The 14,199-nt window shown below is 40.8% G+C and overlaps 1 protein-coding gene across 5 annotated transcripts in view; it reads left to right on the top strand.

Moving 5' to 3' along the window:
* Positions 1–14,199, top strand: part of RSU1 (Ras suppressor protein 1) — a 189,309-nt gene that overhangs the window by 21,335 nt on the left and 153,775 nt on the right. For 3 of the 5 annotated variants that reach the window (XM_024576023.3, XM_045183660.2, XM_024576014.4), the window contains exon 3: positions 1,909–1,959. The exons of the other annotated variants lie outside the window; for them this stretch is intronic. In XM_024576023.3, the coding sequence (XP_024431791.1) occupies positions 1,909–1,959 (51 nt within the window). The remainder of the gene's footprint in view (positions 1–1,908; positions 1,960–14,199) is intronic. 5 annotated transcript variants of the gene reach the window in all.

The following is a 14,199-nucleotide window of genomic DNA, read 5'->3' as shown; positions in this document are numbered from 1 at the left end:
TCTGAACATCAGCGTCCATAAGGATGATGGACTATAATCCATTGACTGAGATAGGAAACCACAAAACTGCAAAATAAATAAATAAATTGTGATTCTCAGCAGCAGCACTGTTGACATTTTGGACTGGATGAGGCTGTTGTGGGGGCTGCATTGCAGGAGGCTGAGCAGCATCCCTGGCCCCTACTTCCTGGATGCCACTGCTTTAGAGCAGTTCTATCCAAAAGAAATATAATACAAGCCACATATGAAAGTTTATATTTTTTAGTGGCCACAGTTGTCGGGATTAAAAATGTTCCCAGACATTGCCAAATGTCCTGTGAGGGTCAAAATTACCGTGGCGGGGGACCATAAAATGCATGTGGAACAGGATATTGATACATAAAGTCTTCCCTCCCACCCGCCCCACAAAAATACTAATCACAGAGGGGAAAAGAATACATTGACAGTGGACAAGCCTGGCACACATAAGTGATCACGGTGAGTGGTCAGATGAAAATTGTGTGCCTCCTGGCAGGATGCCTTGAGAGCATAGCGTTTCTCCCACACTCCTGTTAAAGATGCTTAACGGCAATCTAAACAAGAAACAAATGACAAATCCATACGGAGGGTATATTACAAAATAACATGGCCTGCAGGCTTCACAATTGCCTCGGTTGGTAATGTGGAGAAAAGGGAAACTTGAGGTAAAGGTGGCTTGAACAGACCCGGCAGCTGCCTGCGACATGGTTTCTGGCCTGAATCTTTTCTCTAAATGATCAGAGCTTTGGCGAGACTCGGATGAGGGCTGAGCATTGGATGGTAGTGATGTATCATCTTAAGTTTTGACATTGACGGCTGTGTCATGGTCACATTGGAGGATGTCTTTGTGAGAATGCCCCAAGGTTTATGCGGTGCCAGGCCAGCAGCTTAAATTCAATGGTTCATGGCAGAAAAATAGGTCTTCTGTATTTTGAAGTTTTCTATAGCTTTGTGATGGTTAAAAAAAGGAAAAACACTCAATAGTTGTGGTCAGAAGTGGTACAAATTTTCTTCTAAGCCTGGAGTGGTTTAACACTGTGGCCCTTTTTGAGAAGAATTTTTGCCTTCTCATCTCCTTAAGGAAACAACTCCTCTGCATTTTTAGTTGCAGTAATGTACTGTGTGTGTGTGCGTGCGTGTGTGTGTATGATCTATGTATGTATGCTGATCACACAGTGAAGTTTTACAACCCAGCATAAAATGAAGAGCATGTCCCTTTCATGTTGGGCCTTTTTATTTTGGTGGATCTGTACAAATTTTTGTTTTCTTTATAGTTGGAAAAACCATCTTTTAAGCAAATCCAACCTTGTTCAGCAGGTTAAACCTCCATGATGTTTGAAAACTGGCACATAGTCTGTAGGTGCATTAAAATGTTAACCAAACTTTTTTAGAGGAAAATTTTTAAGTTCTGATCATCTGATAATGTGTAGACGGATTTCTGGGTCGACAGTGGACATAGATGAAGTAAGGTGCTGCCATTCTGTTACGGGGGCTTTTTGTCCTGATCTGATGGGTTCAGCTCAGGTGAGGGCCTGGGGCCCTGCACACTCCGGCCGGTTCTGACTGGCACAGTTTATTGAGACAGATCACTGAGGCTGGGCTGGCAGAAACAGGTTTCTGAGCAGAGCTAACTGGCCCTTGAAACGTCTGGTCCTGCGACATTAATCTCATTAGCTCTAACTTGCCGTGCTGATTGCTCTGCTAATTGCATGACTTTTCTTAATTTGGTTTAACATTTAACAGACAGTGTTATGTGAATCCTTGAGTCTATTTCTGTGAGCGGTAACACTTCAAACTGTGAAAATGATTTAGCACTTTACCTTGCAGAGGTGTAGCTGTAATTTGGGTACACTAACTGACTGTGTGATTTTTTTTTTTTTTCTTTTGCAGTCTCCTTAGCCCATATCACACAGCTGGTGCTCAGCCACAACAAGCTAACAAGTGAGTTGAATTTGCCATTTGTTTCACAGTTTCTGACTTGTAGGTAATGTAGTGATCTGCTGACTCCTGTTTCCTTAAAAACGCTAATGACAAATGTTTCTTTGAGGAACCCTAGAATTTGTTTTGGTGACACTAGTTACACGAGCATGTTGTCTTCCCATATTTTGTACTTCGCTCTAGTTTGAAGATTCTTTCCTATGGTGTGTGTAAACCTAAGACAGAAAATGACATTGTTTCTCCAGAAATGGTCCCGTTCAGGGATGATAAATGCTGCAGTGACCTGAACTGCTGGGCCGTTCATAAGTATTTCATGAAAAAGAATCATAAAAAAATTAGAATAAGAGTTTTTTGCTTTCATCTATGCTTCCTGTTTAAAAGGGAAAATTTACCTTTTGAAAATTTCCTTGTTTAATAAAGAAAAAAACACAAAGTTGCCTGAATTATGTAAATTTGAATCTGCATTTTTAAAATTCTTGAGTCTGGTTTCTATTGGGCATCGGCAGCGTCATGGTGTGCTTAACACACAGTCGATTTAATACCTGCTTGTGTAAGAATATCTCGTGTGGATGATTTGGGACATTTTATTCTTAGAGCTGTGGCTTTAAAGATTTTAATGACAGGGACCCACTCTCCTTTTTCATTCCTAATTGACTGTCACTTCTTTGTGCTTGCCATATTTCCTGCAGACTTGAATGGTTTTCTAATCATGTGGCAAGAATTTGTTCGGGAGCTTTCTGAGCCCAATGAAATTGAGCAGAATGTCATCTTGAGGGATTTGTGTCGTGAATTTATGTGTGTATGTGCATTATATACAGCTCGAAGCAATGTCACAGAGCTGTTGATTACTGAGAATTAAGAGTGGCAGGGCCCCTCGTGTGAAGGAGACAGGCAGATTAGTTCATTTCTAGCAAAAAGTGCGTATTTGTCAGGCAGAAGCAGAGTGGCACAATTGTCGCATCTGCGTAGCGGGGGCTGCAGAAATGCAAGTGAGGGCTACAAGTCACGTGTGGTCATTTTTGTAGCAGGTAACATGCTGCTGTTTTTATTGTTTTTGTAGCAAATGGTCCTGCTGTCCACTGAGAGTCTAAGCCCAGTCAGAGGGGATTTCTGTTTGTTTGGAGAGGTGGATGGCATTATCCCTCAGTTCCCCAAGATTCTGTGAGCAGAAATCCCTGGAGCCGTGTGCCACATAGTTCATAAGAATATTTCTTACTGCCAAACTTACATTGTTAAGAGCTGTGTCGTCATTAAAATGAAACAGTTTACATTTAAGCAAAAAAGCAAAATGTGCTTTATTCCTATTATATTGTTAATTGATCTGTTCTTCAAAATTCTTTCAGATAGTAGTAGTTTACTTCTTTTTACATGTCCACAAAGATAGAAATTTCAAGGATTGGTGGATCAGTTTCTTAATCCAGGCTTGTGATAAGGGATTAATTTAGAGACACAAATATGGAGTTAAATTGAGTCTGTGAAGAGTTTGACTGAATGGATCCAAACTTCGTATTTCTTCCTTCCCGGTTTCTTTCTCTGTTTTTTCCCATTTGAGACACTCTTATCCAGTAAACTCTAATTAATGCTCTTGGTAAATGCTGTTTCCTGCCATTGTGAGTAGTGTCAGTGACACCTGGTCTGTTCTACTAAGGTCAAATTAGCATCTTTTACTATTTTTCTGGCATTTAAATGAATGGCTTTGCAACGGCTTTTCAAGTGTTTATAGTAAATATGTCCATTTGATGGCAATATAAATATGCATTATGTGTAAGTGGCCGAGCACACCCTCCTGTCACTTTCTGTTGTAATCAGTGTCTTTCACTTTCTGTGGTTTTTAATAGGGACTGGCTGACAGCACTGCATTAACACCATTGGGACGCAAAAGCTAAACCCCTCAGCACTGCTTTCATCTTGCAGAAGTATTTGTGTTTTTCTCTCAGCATTCCAATCTCTGACATTTCTACTATGGACCTAAGGAATGAATGACTGGCTTGCTCATATTGGGGCCTTGATCTGGGGACACCAATTGACTCCACGCACTTGAGTCAGTATCTACGGGACCATTCGAACACTATGGCATTGAGTTAACTTGCTTTCCCTCTTGGTGGTTTTGACATTGACAGGCCCACTCGATGCTTTACAAATGAGGCCACGAGGAAGGTAAAAGTGGGCTGATGATCCTTAAATTCTCCAAGATTTTGTGAGCAGAAATTATTGAGGTTTTCTCAATTATCATTCATTAAAAATGCTTCAAAATTGTCAAGCTAATCACTGTTAGAGGTTCAGCATTATTACAGTGTCACTGCTGAAACTTACACCTGGCGGACTGGGGCAGTGTTGATGAGCTTTGGAAACTGAGCAGTCGGTGGGAAATTGCCCTGCCTGCAACCACTTTCCTAGGACATATTTAAGGAGGCTGGAGGCAGAGTATCAAGTGAACCTTTTCCTTCTGTTGTGACCTGACAGGCGCAGTCTGGGAACCCAACAGAGGTTCTCCCTGGCCCAATGGGAATGGTTTCAGAGTAAAGTCCACCAGGCCACCCCTTTAGAAACACCACGTTCCCTGCGATACTGCACACTTCCAGTCGAAGGCGTTTGCCCACCTTTCTGATCCAGCTCTGCTCTGGCCCCACATCCTGCAGTCAACCGTTTCTCCCCACGTGCTGCTGCAGGAAGATTTCTCCGCCTTCTTTCCCTGTTGCCTAGCCTTGCTCTGTTCTAGGCCACCTTGCCCACTCCCTTCTGTTCTGCAGAGGTCTTGCCCGATCCTCTCCCCAGACTCCCCTACTGCCCTGGCCAACTTGAAATCTTTCTTCCCCAAACTCCTGCTGTTCATAGACTGTTCACACCAGTGTTGCATTTCCTTGTTCTTTTACTGCTTCTTGTTTCTTCTCTCTCTCCAAATACATCTTAGGCTTTATTGAAAGCACGACTATGTCCTTGTCTTCTTTCATATCCTATTCTTGCTGAGCACAGAGTGGCTTCCCAGTAATTACCTGTATAAAGCATTTGATAGAAGGAAGCAGTTGATGAGGAGGAGGAAAAGCTGGCCTGAGGAGAAATGGTCAGGTGGGAACTGGACGGTTTCTGGTGTCTTCAGGCTTCCCCAGGGGACTTGAGCAAATGTGCAAACTTCCGTTTCTAACTCATGGTCTCATTTCAAATGCACTGGACAGTGAGAGTTCTAAAGAAACTACCTTATGTCCTGGAGGTTGGTGTTGCAGCTCCTTTGGAGTTACTGGGACCCTTTCAGCCTTGAGGAATGATGTGCTGGGATGGCACTCCTCATGGACACCTGACAGTCTGCAGGCAGGGCAGGCTGGTACCATAAGGAGCACAGGGGCTGCTTCTGCCCCGTGACCTTGTGGGTCTTCTTTTACTTTCTACGTCTCACGGCTTCTAGGCTTGTTACTCCTTCACTTAAAGTTAGTTTTATATACATATATAAGGTCCAAAATTATTAACTATTTCTTCATGTAATTAACTGTATTTTATATTTTATATATTTCTTGATGTGAGGGGCTCTGTCTGATGCTACTTTGTATCTTACCCCCTCACCTCGTCCCAAAAGTGCCCAAAGCATGGTGAACGTGCACTAGATACTCAGTTAATATGGGTGGATTAATGGATTGGTAGGTGATGAGTTGTGCCAGGTCCCAGTGGACGGAGATGATAACACCCAAGTTCTGGCTTTGGGTTTCTAAAGAAGGGAACATAGTTATTCCATAGGCTATTCCATAGCCTTCCTCTGTCTCTGCCCAGCTCCTGCACCCCTGCCTTTGTGATTACCCTCTTATAAGCCAGTGTTAGCTAAGATTTTTAAAAAAAATCTTTAACCCCTGCTTCTTATGGTGTTTGGAAGTGTTAGTTTTGTAAATATTTTCCTATTTCTTTTCAGTCTTAAATTTTTTTTTGAGATAGCCATTTTAACACTGGTCCACTAGAGGTCACTGTTGAGGTAGGTATTTTTTTTCCCCCTCAGGTCTTGTGCCTAACTAAAGATTAAAAACCAAAATTGCATCAGATGAAATTTTTTGCAAGCTCTTCAACTCTGTTCAACAGGGCATGTTGCTCTTTTCATTTACATAGTGCAGTTTAGCATAATTAAAGTAGACCATCTTCTAAGGAGCTATGTTATTTTTCTGTTTTGCTCCTATAATTGCACATTCATTTTTGTATATCATTTTTCTGTGTTTACTATGGCTACTTTCTCAAGTTAGAAAATTTTCTTCCAATATCTTTAAATTGGAAGTATTTTATTGCCTTTTGTAGTATTTTGTATTAAGTATGTATGAGGTGGAAGAAAGTTTAAAAAAATATATTTATATATATTTTAAAATACACATATATGTAACCACATTGTGATTTGAAAATAACCATATAAAACTCAGGAAAATGTGAATTTTGTGCATATTTATAGCGATTTTTCTACCAAATACCACTGTGTAGGAAAGAATACTGTACCTTATAAAATGAATTACATTCTGCATCAATGATAAAACAATCTCTGGGCATTAAGCTTTTAACGTGAAACTTTCTTAATATTAAAAATAATTTTATTCTTACAGCAAAACCCATATACGGATATTGCTAGAACCTTAAACATAACAACAATATTTTTCATTTTGTGACCCATTCATATTGAGGGTTAAGCACTCATTATTTTGTGCAAGAAATACAAAGCATATCTTTTTGCCTTGTGCAAACCCTGAGCAGCCAGCTCTGTGTAAACCTTTCATAAGTGTGGGTCTCTGAATGTAGTAGTTTAACTTTATATATTGAACTTTTAACTGCCATGTAAAATCTTTTTTTGAGGTATTAGCAGTTTTGCCTGCAGTTTCAGGCCTAAGGTGACCATAGCTTGTCATTTAATGTATCGGAAATGGCTAGGCAGGCAGTAAACTTAAGTTTTATGGCAAAATGTGTGTTTTTTTAAAACAGATTATTTCCTATTACTTAGCTGGTGTGTGAATTTGAAATTACAGTGAACAAGAAATGCTAGGTTTTTTAGTGATTTCAGTAATTTCTTTATCAAACAGAATGTTCTAAATACAAGTTAATATAATGTTTTAAAATTTTATGCAGATAGTATATATTGATGGGATTTCCATAAGTGTTGCTATAAATGAATTAAGCACCATGATCTACGTAAAATAATGCATTCTCAAAATATGCAGATCCAATTGTAATGAAGAAAATTAGCAGTTTTTTCAAAACATAATAAATGGAAACACTTTCCTACAGACATAATAGATTGTTGAGATGAATGAGAAAACTTAACTATCCCAATTCATGAGAATGACCTTCACCAGTCTTTCAACACCTTCCTGTTCCGAAGTCTCTAGTTATTTCCTCTTTCATAGATTATTTGTCATACCTTATGCAAAAGTTCTTGTGCATGGCTTGTATGAAATTAAACTATGAGGAGAAATATGCAAAATAAATCATCTCTATGTTATGAATTTATCTTGTGACAGTGTCAAAACAACTTGCTGTTTGCATTTTAACAAAGTATAAATGTATTTATAATACAGAGGCTTTGATCAATAGCTTATTTTTTTAATTTGTGTACATTTATCACTTTGTTACCATGTCATCATTTGAAAGGTTGGGTTTGAAAGAACATATATGTAGCATTTTTGAGTCTGACAGCCGTGAATTACACAATAGCTATTGGATGGTACCTACCAGTGGGTAGGTTATCATGAAGTGCTGCCTGCAATTGGCAGCTTGGTGGTGTTTCCGGTTTTAGAAAGTAAGCACGCGAGAGCATCCCATGAAAGAATCTGCTGACCCTGTAGTCCAGAAGCAGCACACTCCACGGTCGAGGGGTGAAGCTGGAGAAACTGGGTCTCCATGGTGTGTCCTCAGCTCAGAGACTGTTGCCCCTTGATCTCCTTCTCGCCAGCCCCACCAGCCACAGTGGACCTCTTCTAGAATCCCTTTTCCTGGAGTCCTGCTCTGTGCCAAGAGGAAGCTAGCTGTGTGGTGTATTAACCCTTCCACTGTATATTTCTAAAAGGGAGACTTCAGTTGTGAGAATTTCAGAATGCTGGTAGGCTGTGGAAAAAATAACGTGGTGGCAGATTGAACCTGTCTCTTTCCAAGTCATAACTAGGTCATTTGGAGGAGCCGATGTTGAAAAGGGTTTCTCTTACCATTTATAGAACTTTCAAACAGAATTGATTTAGTAGCAAAAATTTATATCTAAGTCATCTGTTGACAGTTTGTCTGAGATAATGTGTGTGTGTACAAGTGTGGAGTATGGTAGGAGATAATATTCTACGAGGTGCAGTACTTACCTATATACAACATTCTTTTAGAGGAGCTTTTCTCACCATTTTGTAAGTCACTGACCTTTTTAAAGAACACGGTGAAGGCTGAGTTCGTGATCCCTAGAAATGTGCACGTAACGGTTTTAACTTCAACAGGCTTGTGGATCCTGTTGAAATTGTCTATGGAGTCTTCGGGGATGCACGTAGCTCAGATTTAGAAACCCTAGAACAGGAGAAAGATACCATTAGTGTACAGGGTGGGGCAAAAGTAGGTTTACACTTGTGAGTATGCAAAACACAGAGTTTATTCTTATTTGTTCGTTATTGTCCTATTTTTCAAACGCACAACTCCAAACCTACTTTTGTCCCACTCTAACTGCAGTGTGCATACACTGATACTGTTTCTTAGAGAAGATGTTTCCTAGAAATTCGTATAAAACTTTAAAAAGATGATATTTAATGTAATGTGAAATTCATTTAAAAAAATTTGTATTGTATTTTTTCCATTACCATTTATCTCCTTTATATACCCTCTTCCACCTCCACACACACCCCTCTCCCCATAGTCACCACACTGTTGTCCATATCCATGACTCCTGGTTCTTTTTTGCTAGATCCCTACACCCCCTAACCCAACCCCCCAGAGCTGTCAGCCTGCTCTCCATATATGAGTCTGTCCCCATTTTCCTTGTTAGTTCGGTCTGTTCATTAGATTCCACATATGGGTGAAATTGTATAGTATTTGTCATTCTCTGACTGGCATTCTTGATAATTTTTTAAAAAAGTGTTCATAAACTGCACTTAATTTAATTTACCTGCTTAAATTAAAAATTGTAGATAAAATAAGTATTTATTTTTCACTATATTTTATTGATTATGGTATTACAGTTGTCCTGATTTTTCCTTCTTTCCCCCCCTCAACGCAGCAACCCCCTCCACCTCCATCCTCAGGCAATCCCCCCACCATTGTTCATGCCCTGGGTCATGTGTGTAAGTTCTTAGGCTACTCCATTTCCTATACTTACTTTACATCCGCAGGGCTATTCTGTAACTGTTTGTACTTCTTAATTCCCTCACTTCTTAACCCATCCTCACCTCTTAACTCATTCCCCCCACCCACCCCAATCTGGCAACCATCAGAATGCTCTCTGTATCCATGATTCTGTTTCTGTTCTTATTATTTGCTTAGTTTGTTTATTTTATTTATTTATTTATTTTTGAAAGATTTTATTTATTTTTGGAGAGAGGGGAAGGGAGCGTGAAAGAGAGGGAGAGAAACATCAATGTATGGTTGCCTCTCCTGGGGTACCTGGCCTGCAACCCAGGCATATGCACTGACTAGGAATCGAACCAGCGACCCTTTGGTTCAAAGGCCAGCACTCAACCACTGAGCCAGGGCTTTCTTTCTTTTTTAGATTCAATTGTTAATAGATATTCATTTTTTTGCCATTTAATGGTTTGTAGGTATGATTTTCTTCTTCTTAAATAAGTCCCTTTAACATTTCATATAACAATGGTTTGGTGATGATGAATTCCTTTAGTTTTTTCTTGTCTGGGAAGCTCTTTATGTGCCCTTCGATTCTAAATGATAGCTTTGCTGGGTAGAGCAATCTTGGCTGTAGGCCCCTGCTTTTCATGAATTTGAATACTTCTTGTCAGTTCCTTCTAGCTTGCAAAGTATCTTTTGAGAAATCAGCTGACTGGCTTATGGAAAATCCTTTGTAGGTAATTACCTGCTTTTCTCTTGCTGCTTTTAAGAGTCTCTCTTATCTTTAACCTTTGGCATTTTAATTATGATGTGTCTTGAAGTGGACCTCTTTGCGTCCATCTTGTTTGGGCTTCTCTGAGCTTCCTGGACTTCCATGTCTACTTCCTTCATCAAATTAGGGAGGTTTTCTTTCAGTATTTTTTCAAATAGATTTCTAATGTCTTGCTCTTTCTCTTCTCTTTCTGGCAACCTTAAGATGTGAATGTTGGACCTATTGAAGTTGTCCCAGAGGCTGCTTATACTATCCTTGTTTTTTTTTTAATTCTTTTTTCTTCTTGTTTTTCTGATTGATTCTTTTTGCTTCCTTATCTTCCATATCATTAGTTTGATCTTGGCTTAATCCACTGTGCTGTTGTTTTATTGTAAATTGTTCTTTATTTCAATTAGTGTATCCTTCGTTTCTGACCGGATCTTTTTTATGCGCTTGAGGTCCTCACTAAGTTCCTTGAACATTCTTATAACCAGTGTTTTGACTTCTGCATCTGATAGACTGCTTATCTTCATTTTGTTTAGCTCTTTTTCTGGAGTTTTGATCTGTTCTTTCACTTGGGCCATGTTTCTTTGTCTCCTTATTTTGGCAGGCTCCCTGTGTTTGTTTCTGTGTATTAGGTAGAGCTGCTTTGACTCTGACTTGGTAGAGTGGCCTAATGTAGTTAGTAGGTGTCCTGTAGGGTCCAGTGGCACAGCTTCCCCTGTCACCCAAGCTGGGTACTCAAAGTGCGGCTTTCATGTGGGCTGACTACATGCTCCTCTTGTAGTTGAGCGTTGGTTGCTGTTGGCAGATCAATGGGAGGAATTTACTCAGACCAGTCAGCCGCAAGGACTGGCTGTGACCACTGACCACCAACCTCCACCCCCTGTGAAGGATCAGCTGTGCAGGGTCAGGGTGGTGGTGCTCTGACATGGTCTGTAGCTGTCCACTGGGTGGTCTGGCCCTGGGATTTCCCTGGGTGGTGCAGGTCAGGGTCAGCCCCTACCTGTGTTTTGCCTGGGGTCACCATTCCTGAGCTATAAAGCAGTCTGAGATGGCTGCTACTCGTGCTGGGCTGTGAGATTCCCAAGTGAAGCCAAGCTGTGAATCTGAGCTGGCTGCTGCTTGTGCCAGGCCTGGGGCTCACTGAGGCCAGGTATTGTTTGTTTGAAATGATTTAGGAAGTTGTGAAGCATGAGCCAAGACCAGCCATTCATATGGAAAAGCAGCTTGGGTGGGCCCATAAGTTGGGTGGGACTGAGTCTCTGGTGATCTTCAAGATGGGTCAAACAGTGTTAGCCAGGTTGGTAAAGTCTCAGATATGGCACCAGCTTGCCAGCACTGTCGGGGGAGGGTATAGAAAAGGGACAATGGCCTCTGCTTGCCTTGATGCCAGACACTTCAGTTTCTCCCTGTATGCCACTGGTGTCTTTCAAGCTGCTACCCTGGTGTTGAAGCTCAGAGGGAGTGAGTCTGAGTAGGTGAGTCTGTGTATGGGTTCTTTAAGAAGAACTGCTTGGGGCTCCAGAAGTTTCTTCCGACTCAATCCCTGCTGGTTTTTGAAGCCTGTGGTTGTGGGGACTTATCTTCCTGGCACTGGAACCCTGGGCTGGGAGGCCTGGTGTGGGGCTGGGACTCCTTGCTCCTGAGATATCCCTCCTGAATTTTTATCCACCACACATGGGTATGGGACCAGCCAGTTCTGTGTCTGCACCCCTCCTTCCAGTCTGGATGAATGTGGTTTCTTTAATTCCATAGTTGTCAGACTTCATTCAACTCGATATCTGGCAATTCTGAGTGATGATTGTTCTATAGTTTAGTTGCAATTTTGATGGGGTTGTGCGAAGAGGCGAGCTATGTCTACCTATGCCGCCATTTTGATTGGAAGTTTAATAAGAGTTTAAGAATTTGCAACCTTGAGTAGAATACATATGTATTACATATACGTATAGTATAAAATACTACATATTATATGATCTCTTAAACTTTAATAAAACCTCGGGAATCTTTTTCCACTTGAGTTTTTCTTTCTCTTTGTCACTTAATGGGACAAAACACCACTCTGATATGACTGACCACTAGTTAAACTCATGGACTTTTTTTCCAGCTATTTTCAGTGAACACTTTTTGTCTAGTTTTTTTGCTGTTTCTTTAGCCCTTTTTTCCTGCCTACACATTCTCTGTTCTAATCATCTGATTCTTCTCTGATTGGAATACTTGGCCCCCTCCAAACCTTGCTCTTTCTTCAAGAAATTGAGGTGCATTCTTACCTTTCTCCCTGAAGCCCCCTGAACCAGTACCATGGAGGTTAAGTTAATACACCCCACAGCTTACAGACTTTGGAGGGCCACACTCCACATATACTATGACTTCAGGGTGAAGGATGGGGAGAAAAGAACTCGCGTTATTGATACCCTCCTCTGTCTGGTGAGAGCAAAATGCTTCAAGTGGTTAGGTAAGGAGAGCTGGAAGGTGGGGTTGGGGGCTTATGGCTTCCAGGCCTGCCATTCCCCTGCTGCCTCTGCCAATGATGTATATGTGCAGTTTTAACAGCCCATGAAGCAAACGTAGGAGTTCAGGGTCTTCACTTATTCAAATAGAAGAGCCAAGAGAATTCCTAAGGTTCAAAGGCATAGTTGCTGTCGTTGGAGGGGGACTTAACAAAGCTACTGTGTGGATTTCTCCAGCACTGGGCGTCTTCCTCCACCCTGGTCCTTCCTTCTTTCCTCGTGTAATTACTTCCTTTCTCAGCATTGAAACATAAGGTGAGGAAGGAAGCGAAGCAACCCAGTGTGGCCTTTTGCTGAAATAATTCTTAGCTGTGAAAGAAGGCAGGGACTATTGGCAGAGCATGTGGGTATGTGAGAATTTGACTCGTTTACTGTCTGCCTCTTAATGTTAATAATCACGAATTGGGAGTTTATATGTATGAAATAATACATTATAATTATACTTATTTATTTAAGAGCCTAGAGAGCTCTTCTATGACCCTGAGCTTGCACCCTGTTGTTGGAGGGAAGTTTTCTGTGTTCTCCTCTTTCTTCTTACTCTTCGCAGTGTTTCAGAACTTCTTAGGCATTTCTCCTAGAGAAGCCACTGTCAACTTCTTGCCCTTCAGTAGATGTCACTTCCTTGCAGGCCATCTAATGCGTTTCCTCTTAGGGCTGTTTCTCTGAACCTGCTCCCAAAGGAGAGCTGTTCGGCAATGTGGGGCCCGGAGGGCAGGGCAGCGCCTGAGCGCGGAGTGTCATTTCAGTGGTGCACTCCTGGAGGAGTTTGGGGCTTGGAAGTCCTCCTGAAGATCGCGTGGGCTGTTTTTCACTTCTCTCTGGGAAGTTAACTGGAGATTCGGACATTAGCTAATTTTTGCGTCCTCAGAGGAGCAGAAACCTGTGCTTGTCAGCTTTCAGGAGATTCGTTTGACTCTGTGTGCACACTTTTTATAGCCCAGGAGCACGTATTTCTGCATGTCTGACTTTATGCTATAAAATCTGCCTAGTGCTTGTTTGTAACTTTTCCCCCTAATTTTTGTATAATTGATTATTTTTATTGTTGCTGAAAGAGTAGTATCTTTTTATTTTTTTGTAGTGGATTAAGTTGGATATTTTTGGTTAGAATTACTCAAGCCGCAGAATCTTAGGAGGCTTGTGCTGGGATACAATGAGTATGTACTGGTAGGTGCGGATGCTCAGTAAATACTGCTGAGTGACTGAAAGCAGCATTGCTCTCGTCATCCATAAAGCTAATAAATATTTGGGGGGGGGGACTGGCCCTTATTGGGTGGATGTTTATATAAAATAAAATATTTTGCTATTTTATTTTTACCTCGAGGATCATGCAGATCATATTAAATGAGAATTTGCTTTACTGTTTCATAAACTTTATGTTTTTAAATAACCCCGAACTACTCTAATTCACTGCTTTAATACCTGCTTTGGGGGAAATTCCATAAACCCTGCAAAGTTACTTATCATTAGTATACTTTTGAACTTCAAATTCTTATGCTAAGATAAAATTAGGTCACTATTTACCTTGTGTTTTTTGGCCACAAAACAAAAGTTATTGATCACTACAAGTACAAATGAACTTTTTTCCATATAAGATTCTGAAGAGCAGATTTGTGTGTGAGAGCGAAGAGGTTCTTCTTTTACATGTGATCATCAAAATGGCATTCAAGACTATGGCTCCTAATTGACTGAAAGAATTGGCGTCTGTATAATTAGTCTAGACTT

This window comes from Desmodus rotundus, chromosome 4 (genome assembly GCF_022682495.2).
Source record: "Desmodus rotundus isolate HL8 chromosome 4, HLdesRot8A.1, whole genome shotgun sequence".
In the NCBI taxonomy this organism is placed as follows: domain Eukaryota; kingdom Metazoa; phylum Chordata; class Mammalia; order Chiroptera; family Phyllostomidae; genus Desmodus; species Desmodus rotundus.
Note: the sequence above shows the minus strand (reverse complement) of the source record. Positions and strands in the feature narration are given on the sequence as shown.